The sequence below is a fragment of the Leuresthes tenuis genome, unplaced genomic scaffold, assembly GCF_036924035.1.
Source record: "Leuresthes tenuis unplaced genomic scaffold, fLeuTen1.0.hap1 SCAF_17, whole genome shotgun sequence".
Classification (NCBI taxonomy): domain Eukaryota; kingdom Metazoa; phylum Chordata; class Actinopteri; order Atheriniformes; family Atherinopsidae; genus Leuresthes; species Leuresthes tenuis.
Window position 1 is genome coordinate 16,120,154 of NW_027325371.1, and position 23,183 is coordinate 16,143,336.

At 43.4% G+C, this 23,183-nt stretch overlaps 1 protein-coding gene across 1 annotated transcript; it reads right to left on the reverse strand.

Annotated features, from left to right (window-relative positions):
* Positions 1-155: 155 nt before the first annotated feature.
* nherf1b (NHERF family PDZ scaffold protein 1b) lies at positions 156-22,075 on the reverse strand. Its single transcript, XM_072368638.1, has 6 exons — positions 21,077-22,075; positions 7,600-7,770; positions 5,911-6,064; positions 3,684-3,727; positions 1,596-1,715; positions 156-1,493 (listed from the first exon to the last, which is right to left on the reverse strand). The coding sequence occupies exons 1-6, from the start codon at positions 21,686-21,688 to the stop codon at positions 1,356-1,358; spliced, it is 1,239 nt and encodes a 412-aa protein (XP_072224739.1). The 5' UTR covers positions 21,689-22,075; the 3' UTR covers positions 156-1,355.
* Between the last annotated feature and the right edge of the window lie 1,108 nt (positions 22,076-23,183).

A 23,183-nucleotide genomic window follows, 5' to 3' on the forward strand; every position in this document is an offset into this window, starting at 1 on the left:
GCAAGATAAGACCTGAAATGTAAAGCTTTGAAAATCTGATGTTTTAGCTTGTATTTTTGCAGAAATATAGAAAGTTGTTAAGTTTGAGAAATTTGCAAGCAGCACTGAAGGCCTCTCGTCTAAAGTTTCTGTAACACACAAGCAAACGCACCAGCTTCATTGGAGAATACTTTATTTATTCTCGGATGACAGGATAAAGTCAGGATGACTGACACATCACAGAATGGAAATTGCTCCTCGCTTACACAAACTACAAAACCTTTTTTCTCTTAATTCAATCGTTCACTTTTAAAATCACTTTTACTTTTCCCGGCACACGTATGATGCCGACAACCTACTGAGGCGTTCCCTGTGATGAACACAATCCAAAAAGACAGTTTTCAAAACATCGATCGAAACATAAGATCATCATATCTTTTGGAGCAATAAAAAATTCAGAGTGCTAAAACTTATTAACTGAGAAGCCAGTCAAAGTTATGGCTAATAAGGGTAACGTAAGCAATTCGTAATACACTATATTTCCCACGAATGGTATCAGTGGAATTTAAGTCGAAAGTGTAAAAAATAGACATGATACGAGGATGCACTTTAAAATATAGTTATTTCCAGTTTAAAGCCAGTGACTCTTTCAAGAGGTTCATGTCAAAAAACAGATTTCAGGAAAATGTTACAATATTTACCTTATTCTGGAATCATTTTCAAAATAGGACAAAGTAAGGCTCAAACAACATATCTATACAGATATGAGAGTAAAACTGCTCAAATAAATGTAATGGGGGGGGGCACGAAAGAGAATTCAAATCAATCCTCGCTCAGACACAAAAACTAAAAAAGGTAAACCAACTGATTGTCAGGCTGCTTTTAAGCTGTTCTGTTCGCTGTGTTTTAACTGAGGGCGGGCCACTGAATTCAGCGCGACGGTCAGCTCCTTTTTCAGGTTTCAACAGGCACCAAATGCAGCACGGACAGCCAGGGTCAGACACGGTCACACAGAAGCACTCACATACAAACGGAATCCATGCCCACTTAAAACTAACGCATGCACACAATTTCAACGTAGTCCAGTCACCTTGCATTGGCATATGCATCTCTGTGGTTAGTAGCACATTATACATAAACAGTATAATCAGTATAATTTTTGGGATAAAATAACATGAGGATTAATAATAAGAGGAATACTATATCTTACACAACAGCTTTAAGTTTGTCTGGTGTCTTTTTACGTCATAATAATAATAATAATAATAATAATAACGATTTAGAGACAAAAACTCTTTGTGATGTCTCTAGGAAAGAATCCTGATCATAAAAATCGGTATGTGTGTGTGTGTGTGTGTTAGTTGGCGTGAGGTGCCCTATAGATTGCTGAAGAGCTCATTTTTCTTGGTCCAGTCCATGGGTGGTGCTCGTTTGTTGGAGCGCTTCCTGTGGGCGAGCTCTTTGACCTGCTGCAGGCTGAGGCTGAGCGCCGGGATGGTGTCTGTGATCAAACCCTGAATAAGAAAACAAAACAGAGCAAATAATTCACCACGTTTTCAACGAGAACCCTTTTTTTTCAGATCAGGTAATGACATCGACTCTTCTCCGCCATGTACCTCGGGCGGTGTGCTCGCTGTCGGGGTTGTGAGTGAGGTGTTGGATGAAGCGTTGGATGGTGAAGGACTGACTGACAGCTTAGAGTCTCTCTCTGCCTCTTTGGCCACTTTGCCATTCACCTGTGAACACAAACACTCATCAGTATCCCTTCCTTACAATGACAAACACATGTATCGAATACCATCAAAGCTTCAGTTAAGAAACTGGGAAGCTTTCAAAGCCTCTTCAAGCACCAGATTTCACCACTTGGGGGCAGTCTTGGATTTGAGGTGTTCTGTTTTCTATTGTGGCTTAGTGCACTTCTCTCATACCCATCTTTCAAACATTTCAAGGAAAAGACTATGGATATGAATAAAGATAAGTTTCTAGGACTTAACATTAAAAACTGGGACTAATAGAGGGTTCTAAGCTCCATTTTTTGTTGTGTTTTGTAACTTAATGATAAAATAGCCACAGGTGCAGTGACCTCAGAAGTATTTAGTAAATGTGTGGGCTTAAAAAAGGAGTAAAATATTGAAGAATCAGTATAGGAGGTTTACCATAGACGTCAAACAAGAATTCTTTTGATAGAGACACTTCTTTCTTTCTGCCAGAATAACTTCGTCCAGCACCACATTCGGCATTAACATGAAACGTCTCCGGCTCAGTGATCAGAAGCCTGTAAAACCTGTCTGCAGTTTTTTAATCCAAAAAAAAGCACGTCTTTCACCTGACAGCCGACTTCTCCCTGACCTCCCTCTCCAACCCCTCCCTCTCAGCTCTTCAGCGCCTGTTGCACAACAATACATGGAACAAGTAACCCCTCTGCTGCACATACAGTTCCTGAGTAAACGGGAAGTGCCGGTCAGGCTTCGCTTTGCATATCTGGCCTAAAGCCCAATTCAAGGCTGCCAGCATTAACACTGAAGTGTCTTCTGATTTGTGTTCCTGAAAATCTGTCTTCATCTGTAATTCTAAACAACAATTTACAAGCAAGTGCATTTACATGGGAACACGACACTCTGGTGACATGAGAGGCATTAAAAATGCATTCTAATAATGTAAAAAAAACTACTTCTGACACTAATACAGAGTTTGAACTTTGCTGGAATATACAACCCCGAATATCAAAAAGAATACTCATTTTTGGAAAGCCAGTTTATTGCAGAGAATATCATATAAGGTAAATGAGGTGCAAATGAGTAAGGTAAATGAGTCATTTCATAGGTTTTCTTGACAAAGTTTCGGCCGGCAGATCTCAGCGTCTCACCTTTCTGCGCCTCATTCATTGCTAATTTTTCACTGGATTGGGTTGAAACTTATACTGCACTTCTTTAAAAATGCAAGGATCATTTACAATTAATGTTTTATGGCAATAGATTTCACTATCTTGCAAAAAACTTTGGATTCTGTGCAGTATTAATGTGGTTTTATTGTGTCCTCAGTTTTTCACAATCTGATCCTGAGAGCCCTCTGATTACTGACTATCTGCAGTCTGCTACTGCAGATAAAAAACACTGAGTGCTCCCAAGTAATTCACCTAATTACTGTCCAAATTTTGACAAAGCCTCACAAACTCTGTTCTGATTTTCACTTTACAAGCATGAAAGAATTACATTTTGTCCCAACTTTCCGCCACAGCATGAATGATTTTTTTTTTTTCAAACCCTTTCAATTCATTAAAGTGTAATGGAGAACTAGCTGGGTGGAGCTTTTGTTCACAACACCAAACAATGAGCACCTTCATTGTCGGACAATAACAGGAAAGTCAGTTCAGTGCACGTCTCTGATTTATAACCCACTTCACCAGCATCTCAATTCTCTGCTCCCCACGCCTGAAGAAAAATAAATAAAAAATTTGCTGTGCGTTGCTTTCGAATACTGTCCGACCTTGGCCTGTTGGGTTGTAGTGTGCCACAACAGAAGTATTTGAAGCAGGAGGGGGAACTATTATTGTCTCCTCCCTGGCAGGAAGGAGAGGAAGTTGCCTCTATCGGAGACTCACAATCTTTTCAAGTTCAAGTCTTACTCTTGGCTTTGCTCTAAAGCAGATTTTCAAGCTCCCAAGTCTGTCTCAGTGCAACATATCTTTTGTCTGTGTGTCTTACCTTCTCCTCCATTCCTCCATTGATGACAGGCACTGGCAGTGGACCTGCGGACAAGAAAACCACACAACAATCACTAATGGACTCCAAAACAGCCGTTTCTGTGTCTGTCAGGACGATAAAAGTAGTACGTCGTGTCGCTCAGTCTGACAGCAGCAGAGCAGAGAGCTGCACTGCAATCAACTGTCAACAGTCTGCAGCTCACCTTTCATTCCACTGACACCTATTCTATTACACAGCACAGGTATGAGCAAATGATCTATTATTCGTCTTATCTGAGATGGTCCTCCTCTTCCAGTGAATCAGCAGAACTTTGAACATTCAGGTAGCTTTTTTTTTTCGCCATAAAACTGCACTGACGCTGCCGCATAATCCCAATTTGAGACGCTTTAACCGAAGACCGACATCATACCGCTACCCTTACCTTCCATCCCTCTGATGCTCGGCACAGCCTGAGGGGTTTCAAGCCAATGTTAACCTATTATTTTAGACAGCAGCTGGTCCTTCAGATTTAATCTGAGGTCTTCGCTTTGTGTTAGTGTGTGTTTGTGCCTCCCAACTCTGAGAGTAGCCTCCTCGAGCCCCAACACAGCTTCAGTTCCAGGCTGAGAGGCCACTTAGAGTGGGCACCTTGGAAACCAAACAAAGGTGCTGGCCTACAAGGCTGCTTGGAGAGATGCAGCGGAGTGTGTCGATGTGAGCAGTGAGTGTAGGCAGGTGCCCTCTGAGTGGGCAGCATGTGAAGAGCAGGCAGTTACCTGGGAAACACCTCGCTGGAATCTCTCCCCTGTAGAGTTATTATTTCTAATCCTGGACTGAAGGGTGAGTGGATCTCACCACTGAGATGGAGAAAATTAAGCACACCACATTGCATTTTAGTGTTTTTCAGATGGAAAGTTCGTCCTTAAAAACACTGGACAGATGAGATGGAACCTCGTGTCACAGTTCAGCTCTTTTGAAGGTTCGCTGTCAAGACACTGACCCTCAAAGGTTTTGAGAAGCTTCAGTCTTGTTCTCCTTTTCTCCTCTTCCTTTAACACACTGATCCAGATGAGCCCTTTAAGAGAGACATGGCCCTTGAACTGAGAACCCCTAAACTAAAGTATCTCCTATAAAACATTTAAAAAGTTTAAAAACTGCAATGATTGACTTGTTTCTCATACAGCAACTGTTTTGAAAAATCAAGTCTTTTTTAGCAATTTTTTCCAGGAAAATACTCAAAACCAAACCTTGAATGCAGACATTTTTGTGACCCAATTATCTATCAATTTTTGAGCAATAGGAATGTAAATGCAGTGTTTTCACTATAGGCCTAATCTTTACTGACAAAACTACAAGCGTTTCCTTGTTTTAACTTGCCTTGAACATCTCTGCCTTGATGCAGAGTGCACATAATCCTTTTGTTTCCTGGTTGTTGCCATGCCAACTCTCTTATGGCAGGGTGACACTCAAACGCCCCACCAAACTCAGGAACATAGACATCCTACTCAACTGTGGGCAAGCTGCCACTCAGACATAGAAACCAGGACGTGGACTGTACTAGAGCTCCCCCTAGGGGTGTTTGTTGGTGTAGCGAGACCAGCACTGAGAGTCAGAATTATCGAGAAGGAAAATTGATCATTCTTTTAATCACATATTTCGGTTAAACGGGTTTGACGTTACATCACCGATTTTTGTCTGATGCAAAAATACATTGATACAAGGTCCCTGTTGTTTTCACTATCAGATTGAGTCATGTTAGTTTGACCACTTATCCCTACTGATGAGGCCTTCGGATGTGGACCTTGTTCTGTCAAACTATCCAATAACTGATTCATAAATAATTTTGCAGATCAAGTTGCAGTGTTAGAATAAATTCCAGGCTGAAAAAGCCCCACGTTAAATCCTTCAAACTCTACAAACAACCATCCGATCCGTCTGATCTGATGTATTTATGTCTAAAAGATTAAGTTTCTCTGCAGGGCATCAACAGTATGGTGGTGGGGCAGGAAGTGGCTTAGTGTCTCTGTCTATGATCCTTGGCAGGGAAAGAAAGAAAGAAAGGAGGGAGTGAGTAAGAGGAAAAAAGGCAAATAAAAGGAGGTGAGAGAAAATCAGAGGCATGACAGATTGTGTAGAGTCTGTAACGTGTCCATAGATGCAAGTGACAATGAACTTGTCATGAAACATCATGAGAGGTTGACAAGAAGCTTGTGCTGCCACACTTAGATGGGAGAAATCGTTCTCTCACCAGTTAGGTGCTCGGTGCTGGGGGTCACTCTGCACCTCTTGAAAAACACGTCTGTGTCGGGGTCCACCACCAGCAGCCGGGTCTCATGACCGCCGGCTCTAATGGCAGCCACCACATCTGAATGTGTCCTCCCCTCCACCGGCATGTTATTCACCTGAGGAGGAGAGAAGATGGATTTTGCAGCATGAATAGAAGTCCTTCAAAATTAAACGAAAACATCTCTTTGTGTTGTTTTCTTCTATGAGCTTTTGTGTGGATTTTCTCACAAAGAAGTGCGCTCTCAGGATTTCTTTCTCAACATTATCACTGCGTCTGCCGGAGGCTGCCGGGCAGGAAATCCTGTGTGTCCACACAGAAATCTGCATTCTTTTAACAATTTCTGCCCTTTTTACTAACTATTGTCCCTCATATTTACACCAAACTCAACTCATCACTAGTGTGACACTGGGACAGCGGCTCTTCTACTCTCTGGGTTGCGGTAACTCAAAACGTCAAACGGTGGCTGACTTGAGACCAGCTGAGTCCAGCGGTATGATATCTCCATGGGAAAGCATGTGAGAAATGTCTCGAAGGGTGTGTGACTGTGTGTGCGTGTGTTTAGGTCATAGGGTGGACCTGCACGTCTAAGCCAGGCCTACAGAGGAAGCTGGACAATAGATGCCTGGCCAGTAACAGCAGTAACAATGGCCGTCTGCTCCTTACAAAGCCCCCACTTCTCAGTGGGTGGTGTGGCTGTCTGGGGCCCTAAAAGGGACTGGAAATCCTATTCAAGACTCTATTACAGACTCTTTAGTCATTTAAGTCCATGGTTATCTTTTTTTTAATTCCATTTCTTGCTTTCATTTGAGAAGATTGCTAAGATTCAACCGCATTTAAACAAAAACCACACTGAAAGAGTCAGAGTTTGTGGCTTTCTTCTGTTTGCTGCCTGCTTTCATCATGTTCTCAGTCCACACTTTACATTGCAATTTCTACATATGTTGTTCAAAAATGAATCCATCTCTGCAGACCAGTAAACACTTGTCAGAGCTGTTAAGAAGCCAGGATGAGGGTGTTTCAGCAGGGGGGGATTGAGGACCCCACACAGACCCTGTTAGTTCACATCATATCCGCCTTAACACACTGTTGACTTTAGGAAAAGACTCGACCACAGCTTCAGCTCCGAGTACGATACCCATAAGACCTCACTGAAACACAACTGGAGATCGGTTCTCCCTCAGTAGAGGCAAAGAGTTTTGCATTACAGCCATGAAAAGGATCCTCAATCACACCCTGACTTGTAGCTGGACCACGAATCACTGGATCACATGAAAGTCATGAACATAAAACGTGAAAAGCTTCCTATCCCAAAACTCATTTCACGGGAGACCTGATCACATACCTAACTGTTGTTTTCTATTTTCATCCAAGTTTAAGAAAAAGAAAAAAAAAAGGGAGAAGAAAAGAAAATCACTCCAGGCTGTGTGGAGCGGAAGTACTGCAGACTAATCAGGATATGCCTACAGGGATAATGATAGTTTGTTTCTCATGAATATTGCGGCTTCTCTGTTTAAGGATAGCAGAACATCTCTTTATCCTACCAGACTAAGAATTCTTAATCATGCTAAATAATGTCCCATTTCATCTACCATATTGAATTACAGTCATGCATGACCTCACAGCACGCCAGCCTTCATTTTTTCAAAGTACCTGTACAATCCTGTCCTTGGGCAACAGGCCTGATCTCTCTGCTGGGGAATCTTCATCCACAGCTCTGATGTACTGGCCCGGCCGCGAACGCTCGCTGTGCAGGTTGAAGCCATACCCGTCATGACCTCGCTGAATCACGCAGAGACGTGGCCGCAGTTCAGTGCACACCTCCTGGAAGAGGCCACGGAGGAGAGAGAAGATATGTTAGCAACCTGAATGGGACACGATCAAAGTAAAATGTCAGCTTGCTCAAAAATACCTCCACCATGGGTTTCTCCTCAGGAAGAACAAGAGGAACAAAGATTACGGAGAGCTCCTGTGAGTCGTTTACCATGAATATAAAGCCGAGGTTGAACATGCAGATGGCTGCGGCATGCTGATGTGTTGTGCACTGTGTTTTTGACAATCACTGTAAACTGTAGCTGATATTTGAGTCCATGTGACTCCAGATGCTCAACAGGAAGGAAGGGGGTCTTGGAAGCATGGGATTGGTGGTCTGTTGGGAGAGTTTGTGGAGTATTTGTGGAGGGGTAGGTGGGGGCTCTAAAGGAAAGGACCGGTTCCCGTGTAGGCCGCAGCCCAACTCGGCTCCACGAAGGACAATGGAAGCTGGGCGTTGACCTCTGACCGCCTCCCCTTACTCTGTCCCATCAAGTCCTGCTCTGGGATGGCAGGAAGTGTTCGAGCTGTATTGTCATCCAGGAAAAAACTCAAGCCCGATCCCAGAACCTCCCTTCCGTAGTTTGGATGAAGCCGTTTCTTTATTTAGCCAAAGGGGGCTTTAACGGCTTTGTCATCAAAGAGTTATAAAAATTTTTAAAAAATATGGGGCCACATGCAAGACCTTCGGTCAGCGTGATCTTTGCCACCGTGACTAAATCTGACTTGAAGCTTCCTCCACATCAGAGCAGCTAAGTGCTCCCACCCTCCATCAACTGAACACACAAAGACAGTGACGTACCTGTATAAATATGCTGGTGGGAATGACTCGCTTTTCACAGAAATGATTGTCAGCAGCCCCACTGATTAAAAGCACTTAAAAGCATAAATGAACTGTGGACATTAAAATAACTGAGGCAGTCTGACTCAACATTTTCTCTCATAACACACAGAACCATGAGTGATTGTCGCTTCACTGTATTATCTAAGCCAAACTAACACCCCTCCCACTTCCATCAAAAGTGAACTGCTCCATTTCCCTCTGCGGAAAGCAGCTGAAACAGAGAATTTACCTTTGGTCTTATATGCAGGTTCAACAGATGGACATGTTAAGAGGAAGATACATTTGAAACATTTTAGATGATCTTATTAAATAACGTGCAAATAGTTAGGGAAATCTTTTAAAGGAAGCTTTCTAAACTCATGACTGCAAAACTGGGAACTTAATTTCTTAGAAATCATGTGCCGTGACAGACAAAACTGCCAGTGCTCGTGTTTTTATCATATACAGAGGGTTGTGACCTCCCTCTGCTCTTAAATGTCTGCTTTAGGAGCTGTAAACACTCTCTAAGCGTTCGCAAATTCATTCAATTCATATGACAGCGAAAATCTCATCATGTTAAACTAATTCACTGAGAAACTGTGTTCATTTTGCTCAATTTTATGCACGTTACAGTGAGAGAAACTAATGGTTACAAAGCTCGTAAGCTCTGACAGATGAGACGGGAAGCAAAGGCTGCAAGGTGCACAGACCTAAAGGTTGATATGGGGTTCGGTATTTTCAAACCAAAGATAAGATAAGGTTCCTAAAGTTTGTTTGGATTGGCTTCCAAACAAACTTTAGGAAAAACAGGGAAATAATCCCATTTTATCTTCTTCATACTTTAAGATTAACATGTTTTCGTTACACAGGCCCTGAGCAACAAAAGAGGAACAGGAATAACAGCTCCAATATTGGAGAGACCAATCACTCTTACACTGGAGGTTTGACTTTATCTCCTGCCAATTGAGTTTAAATGTGAGTGAACAATGAATTAAATATTCCTCCTCTCACAAGGCATTTGTGTATCAAGAAAGAGAAGCTTAACTTTAGCAAAACTGTCGGATCAAGCTCTAAAGGCAGTTTTGTAATCAATTCTCATCTGGGATGCAGGCCGACCATCTTTGTCCGTCTCAAGAACCTGTTGACCTGTAGCACTGAACACGTAATCAGTTGAACAATGTAGTCCTGATAGGAGTAGTTTCGTCACTCTGTTAAGTGATTATACAAAAAAAATGCTGTTTTTTTTTTTTTTTAAGCTCGCACTTTATCTTCTCCAGTAAAACCTTCCTTTATGAGTCCTTTAAACTTTAAAGATGCAGCAAAACAACAAAAAAAAGGAGGCTACCTTTTATTATACTTTGATGGTTTGAAATTAGCTAAGAGAGCACTTTTAGCTGTTCTGTTTAAAGCAGTTAAGCATTATCTGCCCGAAGGCTGATGCTATGCATAGATGTAATTCTTTTGACACAACAAAATACAAGAGTAACTCAGCCTATAACAGCAAGGTTCACTCAATGATTTACCACATGCCCAGTTTTGAAACCACAAAGGCAGATGGAGCTGTACTGAGTGTCATGAAGACACCTTGGCTTGGCACTGGACTTTCTGACACTTTCTGGCTGCCCGGCTGACGTTAGGCGTCCCTGGGCAGGGAGACGGGGTGCGAGAGGCCCTGGCAGAGGCAACAGAGAAGGGTTTGTGTCAGAGAGGAGTGGAGGGCCAAAGAATCTCCACGAGGGTCTGAAATCTGTGGAATCTGCTGAACACACATAACCAGGAGGGCAATCCAAGATGCAGCACTTGCCAAACATGTCTCTAAGAATGATTGTATTTCTGCTCGTACTTACTTACAACAACAACAAACTGAGAGTGAAACACAATGAATGCTGATGTTCAAGAGAAAATCTGATGATCAAGGTTAGACTGGACGTATCGGAAAGAACATTTTTGGAACGGAATGAAAAGTAATCTCAGAAACCACAGTCATCCGACATACAATCAGCTGGACTCAAACAGTGATATACTGGACTGTCTTATCTGTGCAGTGACACACAATTATGTACACTGAACTAAGCATTTGTTTCAAGCTGTCTCCATTTTGGCCCGGAGGTTAGCTTGCTTCAGGAACATTAATATACTCACTCTGACATTTTATTTGTTTTAAAGTGCTTCCCAGACCCTAAAGCATGTGAAATTGTATGTAAAGGGAAAACAGATTAATTCATCTACTTATGATGCTTCCTCAGATTTTGCCTACAAATGGGCTGCTGCAATCCTGAGTTTCCCTCTGTAAAACATGATAGTGCAACATCATCTCACCCATTTAAAGCTTTTAATCTTTGAAGGGATTTTTCAGAATTCGCAAAAATAAGCTCCCTTTTTGTGTCAACATCTTGAGTTCAAACACCCTCAAATCCCTATTATCAACATTTCTGTCACTATCCGTTTCGAAGTCACATGCTATCATTTTCTGTCGTCAGAAATGTTCCTCGGGGCTCTCATAGAAAAAAAAAAAAAGTTCTCAGATGAACACACACTCTCGATGACACAAACTTTCCTTTTGAGGAGGGAAGTGAAGCACAGGAACTGTTGACACATCTTCCCTCAATATGCTTCCCACTGTGTTGGCTCAACTTCCTAAAACGGACGACAAACTAATACACAAACAAGTAAATGCGCAAAAACACCAAACTTGTGCACACTGCTGTGAGACAAGAGAGTGCGTCATGACTTTTTATTGTGATTTCAAGCAAGAAAAACTGTGGCACCGTTTCTGGTAAAAAAAAAAAAGAAGGTCTGATTGGTCAAACCTACAGCAGCTGCTATTACTAAAGCATTACCACCACTGGCTTGGGTGGGTACAAAGTTAAGAAACACTGGGCAGTCCAAATAAAGCAAAAACTGTTTTGTCCTGTAGCTACAGAGCAGAGTTGCATAACATTTGTTTCCACAGACAAAAGAAATATCCACGGCATCAACTTTTCTCAGAGCTTTTCGCCCAGATATACCTTCTTTCAGGAAAGAGTTTATCTCCACTTCACAGAAAACCAACCGCAACCAGCTAATTAACGTCCTGCTTTATTATTCCACACACATTTTAAGGTAACACACAAGAAAACCACTACATCTGACACTCGGTGTCTCGCAGCATGGTGTCCTGCACTGTGTCTCAAAGATGCGCTGTTTACAGTCCTCAGGTTTACAGGGTGATGTGACCCTGTTTAAAACCTGTGCCTTGCTTTCCTCAGGAAGCTCTGATAACCAGGAGATGAGACACTGAGACAAAGTTCAGATCTCTGGCCTCTGACCAAGCAGCTGCTATAAGAATCAACTTGTCTGTTGCTCTAAATGTTTTGTCTATTTTGTGCTTCATGAAATGAGTCGGACAGAAAGTTATGTTCCAAAGTGTCTGAACAGGTCGCAATCCTCATATCACATCATGAGTCATTATCTATTTGTACTACAGCAAGTAGCTAACCTGATCAGTTTTGTTAGTTGGAATGCAGAGAAAATGCACAACACATAAACACCATAGGGTAATAATCTAGAGCAGGAGAACATAAAACCCTCGGCTGTGCTAAGATTGTGCGTCATATAAATTTAAGGAACACAGGAGCGCCCACGCTTTTTTTTTTTTTTTTAACATTTCACACTTCAGTTCATCATTTTTTGGTGATGATATATTTGGCCCTTAATTATTGATTAAGTTGCTGATTCTTCATCTGTGTCCTCTTCTTTTACAGTTTGAAATTATAGCCAATGTGTTGTGTGCATATGTGTGAAAAATGTTGTGTCTATGAATCCGTATATGCACATTTTATTGTTTGTATTGTATTTTCATTGTGAGAAGGACCTCGATATACATGTAGCATGTCAGCATTTGCTTACTAACACAAAACATAGCTGAGGCTGGGAGCATTTCCCTTTTTGTGGTGTGTTATGTCATCAAGGGCTTGACAAACTAAAATGTTCACCTCACGAATTGAAGTCAGTGGATCGTTACAGTTAAAAACTGAGGGAATTTAATGAAAATCCATCTGATAGTTGGATAAATAGTTCAGTCTGGACAAAAGTAGTTGGCCACCCAACCGATATTACCATACAAAGTCTTATTAGTCACCGTAGTGATTCAATTGGATTATATTTCAACAACAATTTTTGCTTTGGATATCCTACCAGGATAGTGACAAGCCAGATTGCCAAATGGGAATCTTACAAATGCAACATCCACCACAATTATAATAACTATCCATCATATTTATTACCCTATGATTTAGCCAGCTTTTCCGGCTGACACTGTCCAGCAGAGGAGAGTGGAGATGCGAGCCGTTCAGTCTGGCATGGATGAAGCAATCTGTGCGTGGGAGAGACGCCAGAGGCTGCAGCTCTGCCACTCAACCTGCCAGTCACTTCAGATGTTCTGTAACACTTGGCCGGCGGTTTGACGTGGAACTAAAGGCCGTAATGAAGGAGAACACACATGAAGGACATCCGTTACCGCAGGCTTTTGACATGCTTGCGCTGCTTCAGGTTCTTGTTCTGGACCGAGTAACATCAGCATGTGACAAGGAAAAAAATAAGTGAATACACAAACAAATAAAAAGGTGACGTGCTAACATTTCCTATATCACCACAATGATCTCCTTCTTTATCCAAACAGCCGCTGATGGCATGCACAGAACTCACAAGTTCTGCAAATCCTCAGCAACCTGTCACACTCAGCTGAGCTCTGAGCGCAGATATGTCATCTAATGTAGTCTCTCTTTCATCTCCCTACATCACTCTATTCACCCCCCCACGACGGCCCCCCTGTCGTTTTCATGCGAGACAGCACCTCTCCCTTCAGTTCTGCCTCTTTGATCAGCTTAACCAATAACCACTAAAGTCAGGCCGTGGTTACTCAGTGACATGGCAAACTATCGGCCTCTCGCTCCTCGTGATTGTCATGTGTAGCTGATGCAGATTAACAGCCTCAAGGTCAGAGTCAATAAAGCACAGGTTCTGTGCTGTTGAGTGTGGAGAGCACACCACTCTCTTGGGTAGTACAGGGGTGTTGGATTTCAAGCTGGACCATTGAACCAGCTGCAAAGCAACAAAAGGGGGAACAAAGCACCCTACTGTCCCCCCTTCTATTTGAGGATGGGACAAGCTGGCTCTTCAAAAGACAACAAAGTAAGGTTCTGCAGGGTTCTTATTACAATAGACTCTTTAGGGGAAAGGTCTGGAGATTAAAAAGTAATGTCACTCATCACAGCAGGGGCACTAACTCTGATAAGACCAAATGGAGCGGACTTGATTAGCAAAGAGGCAGAGCTAGCTGCTCAGTCTTCATTTTTAAAATAGCGATTGCATAAGATCAGCCCAGTGCTACCTGACAGTTTCATCCTCTCATAAGCCAAAAAGTCAACAACTTTTATCTCCTCAGCCAGTCTTCCTGTTCTTGACTCTCCCCCCTTGTAGGCCTGAACGCTGAATGAGTCCAACAAAACCCAAGTTCCTCTCTCATCTACAGAAAAAAAAACTGCATGAATCAATGTGGGAATAAGTTATGAACTCATTATGAAAAAGAAAGGAAAGCAAAGAAGAAGAAAAAAGAAGAAGTGAGTACATGACTTGGTCACACCCTTCACCCTTCACTACATTTGTGGCCTAATCTAACAACGAGATGCGAGCCGGAGGAGGCCAGGCGTTGGTGCACTCAACTGTGTGCTGGCATTAGCTCATATTTGGTGAGCAAATGGCTTCATTTGCTCAGGTTTTATTTGGGCTGAGAACTGGAAGCAACAGCAACAGCTGAATCTGGCTAAGATACAGACCTGCTTCAGTTTTCACTAAATATTGATGAAGCAAAGCCTGATGTCATCATTGAAAACATGTCAATCTTCAGTTTGTTCTGGCTGGGTGAGCAAGGACTAGTCACATGAAGCAGTTTAAAATTCCAGTTCCCTGAGCTGTGGGCAAAATGTGCTCTCAGCTCAACTGCACCAACATTGGTCATACAAAGGCCGTCAGGTTTATCATAAAGGAAATGTGCTCATTTATTACCTCATTTATGTTAGTGTTCATATCCACGCGTCATTGAGACTGAAGCCAAGTTGTTCTTGTTTTGTGGAAGACCAAAGACATCGAAGACTTGTAAAAGGCTCATCACACATCTTCACATCTAGACTCTCGTGGTGTTTGATCTGGTTTTGTGCTCAAGTCAGTCTTAACCCGGTTTACGTGACTAGCTCTTGCTCACTCGTGCAAAACAGCGGAAGACTGGCATGTTGGTTGTCAAAAGCACGAAATCTTGCTTCATCAACATTTTGTTTAACAAAAAAAAACACAGAAAAAGACAGCTTTTTTTTTATTTTTCATTACCTCCGCGCAATTTTATTAATTTCCAAGTAAAGTTCATCTAGGCTTGTTGCGTATAGATAATCTTAGGAGCTCCAGCGGTCAGATTCACTGGTCAAACATCAGAAACTTTAATCAAATTCCCCAAATTTCCTAATTGAATCATAGAAATCTGAGCAAACATGGATGTGAACTTAAATAGAACGGTTTGTGGGAGCCTACAACAGAAATATGGGAATTCTAGACAAAAAAAAAGATAATTCTACACAAACTCCAGTGTAAGACTGGTATAATTTACTCGTTCTTGGTGGGAAGGTCGTTAGACAGTAGGGGAGGGGGCGTTGATCTATTTCAGGGTGAGCAGCGACTCATTTCCCACTCCACCCCCGGCAGGGCGCGGTGGCGCTCCGGCTCATTGTCCGGCTGGGGTGGTGAACCTTTGACAAAATAAAGAGGGGGACATGGAATGCGGCATTGTGGAGTCTCCATCCAGTATCCCGTGAGACCCGATCACCAGCAACCCCACACACCCATGCACTGAGGGTTCAGGTTGTGGCCCTGGACTGGGCCACAGAGACCTCGGCTGAGGGGACAGTGGCCCTGTTGTTTGAACAAGTGTCATAAAGGTTTCAGTTGAGGGGGGCAATGGAAATCGCTCTGAGAAACTATCAAGATACGCTCTCGACATGAATTATTGATCACAAACCCTGATCGATACAACAGAGCACTGTTCTCCGGCAACACGACTGGATCCATCCTTTAGAGCGGACATTTAAACTGGTGCGCCTCCCAGCCGTTTACGACTGTTTGACATTTAAACAAAGGTTCACGAGTGCATGTGCTGATACAAAGAACGCTTTTGGAGACTCGTCTCGGGGTCCTAAGGGTTAAAAGCACTGACCACGACAGCTTCCCCGGTTGAAGGCCAGCTTCAGACTCTCTTCCTCCTCTCATTTCCTCTCATCCCTTTGCTGTTTGCAAAAAAATAAAAATGATATCCTAAAAATGTTAAAAAGACTAAAACTCTATGATGCTTCAAACATGTTGGCACGTATTGCTTTTGTGATGCTCCCTTCAAAATGTCGGTCTGTGTTTTCAGTGCTTTTATGTCCTCCTCACCTATTTCTTTGGCAAATATTGTAATGAGTTGTGCGTGAGTGTCTTGCAAAACATTGCTGATACTGATCTTACTTGATAATATTATCCTCCGAGTTCCCCTCTGATCCCCCCCCCCCATTTGGCACACATCAGCCGCTCTACATAAAAGCAGCAAAGTGTGCGCAAAGTGTTTCAGACGTCAGTTCTGGTGGCGTTTCATAACGAACCAACTCCACACATGTTGCACTGCATGTGCCTTTAAACACTATTCATAGAACTGCAATACTAGATATTTTGGATCTTCAAATAAACCTTTTATTGTTTGCTGTCAAACATCATTCTCGTGAGTTATTTCAACTTAGAATTGAACTTTTCATGTAAAACCATTTCAATGCGAGTTCTTCTAGCCTTTTACATCAGAGCGGCAGACAACTCCCAAACGTACTCACGCACACATGGAAGCACAAACACAGCCACACCAAGATATGCACACGCATTAATGTGAAAACACCCACACTAAACAAATAGATTTCAATGCACATCCAAGCGTATGACAAGCGAGACTTTGCACAGCCGTCCGGAATGAATCATGGATCTAATCCCGTCGGGCATAAACAATGACATGCACTTCATTTCCAAAACCAGACATGAATAATACCAAGCTTTGTCACAGCGGCTTTGATAATTACCAGATTGACAAACACAGTAAACCATCAGATGGACATACGGTTTACTTTGAACCACAACTGAGAATCTGCTGCTGGAACAACACGCTATTTAACCAAGTGTCCAATAAAGCTTGTGTTGCTATAGAAGCTGATTTATTGGCACACAAAAAAACCCCAACAACAACAACAAAACAAACAGCCAAACTGATTCCCCATCACCGAAACCTTAGTTTATTATCCTGGTTCGAGCTGCTGGGTCTATCCTGGGAAGATGGGTTAGATAGGGATCAAAACAAAGGAGGTGGGAGAATCCTCCATCGACAACAATGACAGGAAACCAGCACAAACGTCCTGAGGTCTGAGCACACAGGCCGAGCCTCTCCTGACCATCCTGGCTGGAATAGTTACTGTAGGTGTGGCCATTTCTGCCTCTAATGCAAATAATCACCGCAAGCTGACATCTGTTCTATTAACAGAGTCTTATCCGCAAGCGACTTCTTGACATCACATCAGATGTGTCACACGAATGTGAAGTTCCAACAAACACGAGAAGCATGCAAACTCCCATAACAAGGAAGTAAGCCTTCAAAGTCTTTGCTGATAAAAACGCATGCTTAACTTGACCGGCCCATACAAGTGAGGGCGCACACAGTGGTGCGTCTAAAAATATAGACAGAATCCTCCCACGCGACAGCGTGAGGATGATTTGTTTAGTGAAAACATGCCACTCTATCCAGCTTTCTATGTAAAGCGAGTGTAAAAAGTCAAGGGTGTGTGGGGATACAGCGGAGGTTTGGAGCTCTTTAATAAGCAGCGTTTATAGAAACGTGCAGATTACAGGAGAGAGGCGGCAAACACCGGGTGCTTTGTCATAAAGTCTGCTTCACGGCTCACTTTAGCCTTCTGCAATATGTGCTTTCCATGCGTTGGAGCGTCATTCGAGGTTGGTGGCTTACAGCACGCACTGACTGAGAGTTTATACTCATCTAGAGCTCATCTTAATTTTATTTGACACGTGCTCTCCTCCCAACCTGTAATTAGTGTTTAACGACAGGCTTATGGGAGCTGCCAGGAGTGAGGAAGGAAGATTCCCAAGACTTTCTCAACCCTCTCTTTCTGCCCTGTGAAGCAGAGACACTTCTAAACAAATCAAAAGAGGACTTTGGTTCTTTAAAAAAAAAAAAACGGAAAAAACCCAACTTTTTTTAACAATCATTTGGTATTTGTGCTGACAAAAGCTACTCACCGAGTTAACCAATCATCAAATTCCTGTTGATTCAACACTAACCGACTTCTTGTTTTGCTCCAATTTTTTTTCTTTTCATTTCATTTTTATTTCACCACCAAAAAACATGCAAAAGGCACACATCAGCACAAACCTCTTCCCACAGGTGTCGTTCAACTTCATTTCCAAAAAATCTGGGACACAATGATCTGAAAATGATTGCAGTTCTATATTTGACTGGATAATGGCTTCCTCTTGTTTGCAGGTGAGTAGGTTACCTGAACCGTGGTCACTAATACTCCCTCACACCATCTGGGACGCTTGTTTTTTTTAACTGTGTGCAGCGCTCTTCAGCCCAGAGGTCAAAGCATCCACGATTCTCCAAAGGAATTTGACAGTTTGATTCACATTGTCCAAAGTTTTATTTTCTCTTTTAAAACACGTTGCTGAAAAATAAATTCTAAACTAATGTTCAAACATCTAATAGGTCACTTGTTTCTTCTGTTTCTAATTTGAAAGAAAGGGAGTTAAAATTATCTGGAAGCAACGGTGTTCTGCTTTGAATTCCATTCCGCATGTCGCACGGCACCTTTTCGGTAATGGGAGGGTGTTCTGAGCTCAGAGGTAATGAGCATCCTCGGCACACTTCAGCACACAACTGCAAGGTAAAACTTTTACTGCCCGGTAAACAAAACAACGACCTTTGGAACCGATGAAGTGTTTCTTTTGTGCGTGTTTTGCGCCACAGTGACGACACTGGGTTTTTATTCGTCTCCCGGGGAGCGCTGAATGTTTTGACCTTAATCACTGCTCATCCATTTTTCGCACCTCCCTTGCGCTTTCCCACCTTCGCCTACCTTCATCCTCACACATATACTCGCTCCACATGGACTGCAAAGAGACACACACGTGCCTTCAACGTAACCATGGAAACCGTGAGCAGGGCTCCTCAGTTTCCGGAGAGGGCGTCGCCATTCGTACCCTCTTTTGTGTCTCTTTAAAGGTGAAGCCTGACAAGTGGAGAGCGGACGTCAGTGCGACTGCTAAACCAAATCTGTGCGCTGTCTATAAGTGTGGTTGGGCTGTCCGAGGGGTTTGTGTGCGTGTCATTGGCTGGGTGACAGGGCTCGGGCACAGGAATGCCGGACAGGATGTAGGAAGAAAATTCCAGAAACAGTGGAGTGGAAGCAGAAAAAAACAAAGAAACAACCTGAGGTTTCTCTGACTGCAGCACAGAGACACAGCTAAAATCATCCCCTGAGTCCAATTTACACTCCTGTATGCTCTGCTGTATCTTCTCTCTTTAAGTTACTTCCTCATCTTGGGGGAAAAAAAATCCCAACTGGGTTCATTACTCAGGATGATTTTTCCCATGGATCTCTTGCTTCGCATGTTTAACTCAGAGAAGTTGCCGAATGAAACAGAAAATGCAAGCACTGAACGTGTCCTGTTTTAATGCCGTTGTTTGTCTCGACTCCACTCCCTTGGTGCCCGCGTGAGCTGAACTGCCACGGCACCATTAGGCCATCTGTGGAGAGTATAGCGAGCAAACATAGGAACAATTGCTGTATATTCCTAGGACAAACAACACAACCCTGCAGTGCGTGAGTGCTGAGCAGAAGCAAGTGTGGGCTGCTGCTATTTTCATAATAGCTGTGAGAAAGAAAAAAAAAAAGAAACGAAATCCCTTAAAATAGCAGGAACATGATTCTAAACTGACTTGCCTGTATTGGAAATGCCAAAGCTTTCATTACACTGGCGTTATGAGAAAAGATGGATGCGAGGAAGCGTTGAGGCCTCTACTTTTAGAGTCTATTTAATCAAGATGAATGGTTGCGTTAAACCCTCCAAACTCAGAGCTTTCTTGGAATCTCAGAGTTTTGAACACTATGGATTCTCAGAACATATAATCACATATATCCCAGGGTACATATCGCATTCAAAATATCTAAACATGTCCACATCTTCCACACCATATTTGCCTATCACACCCAATTTGAGCCTGCTGATCTCTTATCAGCTCCAGGACAGCATGGCAAAGTGGGAAACCTTGTTTTGTGGTCCAGCCGGTATCGAATCAAACAAAAGAAGCTCAGCTGGTTACTCTCCTGCTTTTTTGTGAGAGCTGCCGGCTGCGCATTGTACGAGCCTTCCTCCCATCATGTGCTGGGGATGAGTGTCAGACACAGACAGAAACAGCCTCGGGGGTAAACACGCCACAGCGAGGGGGACAGATGTTCCAGACTGGAGGGACCCTCATCTCCTCCAGTGCTTTGAGTAAATTCACAGACAAAATAATAGTATAATATGACCACAATGTTCCACAGACAAAGCTAAAAGAATGAACAACAATAATAATAAAATAAATAAATCACTTAGTGGGATTCATTTTGTGGAGATAAAAAAAAAAAAGAAACCAAAGTATTTCCTGCTGTTTGTTGTGGAGGGTTTAGCAATGCCAGTTATTTGTTGTAGCTGTTTTCTACAGTGTGCAACATGGAGGCACAGGCTTTTCCCTTTGTCCTCGCAGATGGCTTTGGCCTCAACCTGCGGCCTGTTTCCTGCTGATTCAATGATTAACCTTCACGTATCAGATGCCACGATAGGCCTCGTATTTTCGATTGATTGCTCTTTGAGAGGGGGCATGAGAAACCAGTTATTCTAAAGGAGGAGGCTGAGCAACAGTTTGACAGAGGGGGTGCCTGTTTTCATGATCCCCAAGCCTGAACCTGATTTGTCCTCTCACACCCACAGCAAATGTCCAGCCAGCTGACCCTGCCCACAGCCTGGAAGCCACTGCTGCAGGAGCCTGCGGGGGCAGCTGCTCATGTTAACCATGCTGCTGACACAGAGCACCTATTCTCTGGAGGAACATTCCCTGACAGAGTCTGTCAATCACTCTATTTTTCTTGCAGAGCCCTTGTTCACAATGTTTTCAGATGTTTGTCTGCACCATCACCTGATTCTTCATGAATGGGTCCGCTTGTCATCAAGCTCTGCAACAAGTCAAATAACGAGCCATTCATTGGAATCAGGTGTGTTGGAACAGCAAAAAAAATCTTAAAAATGTAGGGCAAGAGGACTGAGCAGGATTGAATGAACGCGCTGAAACGTCAGCGTCCAGCTGGAGGCAGAAACTTTCCACTTGCACCTACTTTAACTCACCTTCTCTGAGTTGATGCTCAGCTTCTTCTCCACATGCTCGTGGATTTCTCCGTTACTCTCGGGCACCGGCGTGGACTCCCTGAGTGTCCCTTCGTGCTCCTCCACCATCACCACCACCACGTCCTCCTCTGCATCCTCCACCTCCTCCCGCTTCTCATGCCCGTTTGCTGTCCCGTGCGCCTGCTCGTTCTCGTCCTCCTCCTCCTCCTCCTCCACTACCACCTCCTCTTCCTCCTCTTCCACTGCCTCCTCCTCGTCGTCAAAGGGTAATGGGAGACCCTCGGAGACATACTCTTTCAGGCACTTCAAGTTGTGTTTCTTCAGCAGCTGCTCCGTCTCCGGGTCCACCACTATGAGCTCCAGCGAGCCCGCGGTGGCGCGTATCCGGGACACGACCTGCTGGTGGCTCTCGCTCTCCACGTCCTCCCCGTTGACGAACACCAGTCGGTCTCCGGAGCGGAGCCCCGAGGACTCGGCCGGGCTGTCGGGTTCCACTAGCCGGATGAATTGTCCCGTCTTGCCCTTCTCCCCGTGGAGGTGGAAGCCGTAGCCGTTGTCCCCCTTCTGCAGCGTGCAGAGTCGGGGGCGCAGATACTGGCTTTTGCTCGGCATGTTAGGCTTCACTCGCCTTCACAGTGCTGCTCAACCTGTTGCTCGCGCACACTGGAAATGACTAGAAAACCCACTCAGGATGCTGCTGAGGAGGATGTGTGTGGTGCAAATGAGTGGTAACCCTTAAAAAAAAACACACCCAACCCCCGCCCTGCTGGGGAAATAGGTCCTCAGGGAACGGTGCTGGTAACTGTCCCACTCTCTGCTCCACTTTCACACACAAGTTGATGGCTGTTTTGATCCTCACACCTGATGTAATCCAGCGTGGCTCCTGTGTGCAGTGAGGGTCCTGACTGGGTTGATGCTGATCAAACTCTTTACAGTCGCTGCCTTTTAGTGTTGCTGCAAAAGTGGAAAAGCCACTCAGGAAGGGGAGGTGCGTTCAAGGAACAGCCCAGCTGGCTACTCCATGCAAAGCAGGGAAGAGTGAACACAAACTGTAGCTATCCAGGAACGTGGGAATGAGATGTGTGGTGATTGGATGGATCTTTCATTCTTTTTTTGTTTTGTTTATCTTTTTTTTTTTTTTTAAATTTAGATTAGAGCAACAGCATTTATTCACGTCTCACAGTTCTGCCGTCAAATCTGGATTTATTCAAGTAGGGTTTGCATGCAATGGCCCAATCCAAAATCCTCCACGTGGCCTTACCCCTCCGTTTTTTCAGTCTTGTCGGTAGTTTAGATGCCACTTTTGGAAACCAAAGAGTATAGTAATCTAGACATTTAAACGTGTCACAAGGCCCCAGCTGAAATGCTGGATAAACCCTCTTGATCCCTAAAAGAAAAGGGGGACCTTACCCCTGCTAAATGGAAGAGCATGTGTAGGTGTGGGGATTGAAAGGAGGATTGGATGATTGAGTCGGCTGAACGACTGGTATTGTATAAAGGTACCCAGGTGAATCAGGCTGGTTGAAGGTACACAAGGCAGCTGTATTCTTATAGTGGCTCACTTGTTGAGCCAACTCTGGTCTGGGTTGCAATAATTTCTTATGCTTGTAGTGTGCGGACCTTGCTCAGTTTGAGTTTTTTGCACATTTAGCCTAATTTGGACCCATGTAGGCATGTTAAACTGGATGTAAACAAGAAAAAAAGAGAGAGAAAAAAACAGCCAGTTTGCTGGAGTTATTTCTTCTGGAGTTTTAGGCCATTATCAGATCTATACATTTCATGTACCTGGAAAGAAAGCTAGAGTTCCCGTTGCCAGAATATGTTGTGTTTTAATGATCTTAGCTTTACCAATTAAGTACGTTTTATATGTCTGATTAAGCAAATTGGGCATTTTTGGAGCTCCCCTCAGCTCAAATGTCACTTGCGCTTTTCTGCTTGTCAGTAATGCTAATCAGCATGAGCTTTAATCTCTACAGACCCTGGAGTATTTGAGTAAAACAGTTGTGAGAAGATGCTGAACTAAAACCACAGGCACATTATGACTTCAGCAGTAGGGGAAACGTTCATTCATAACTGTCACGGAAAGTCACACAAATTAAATTTTTTT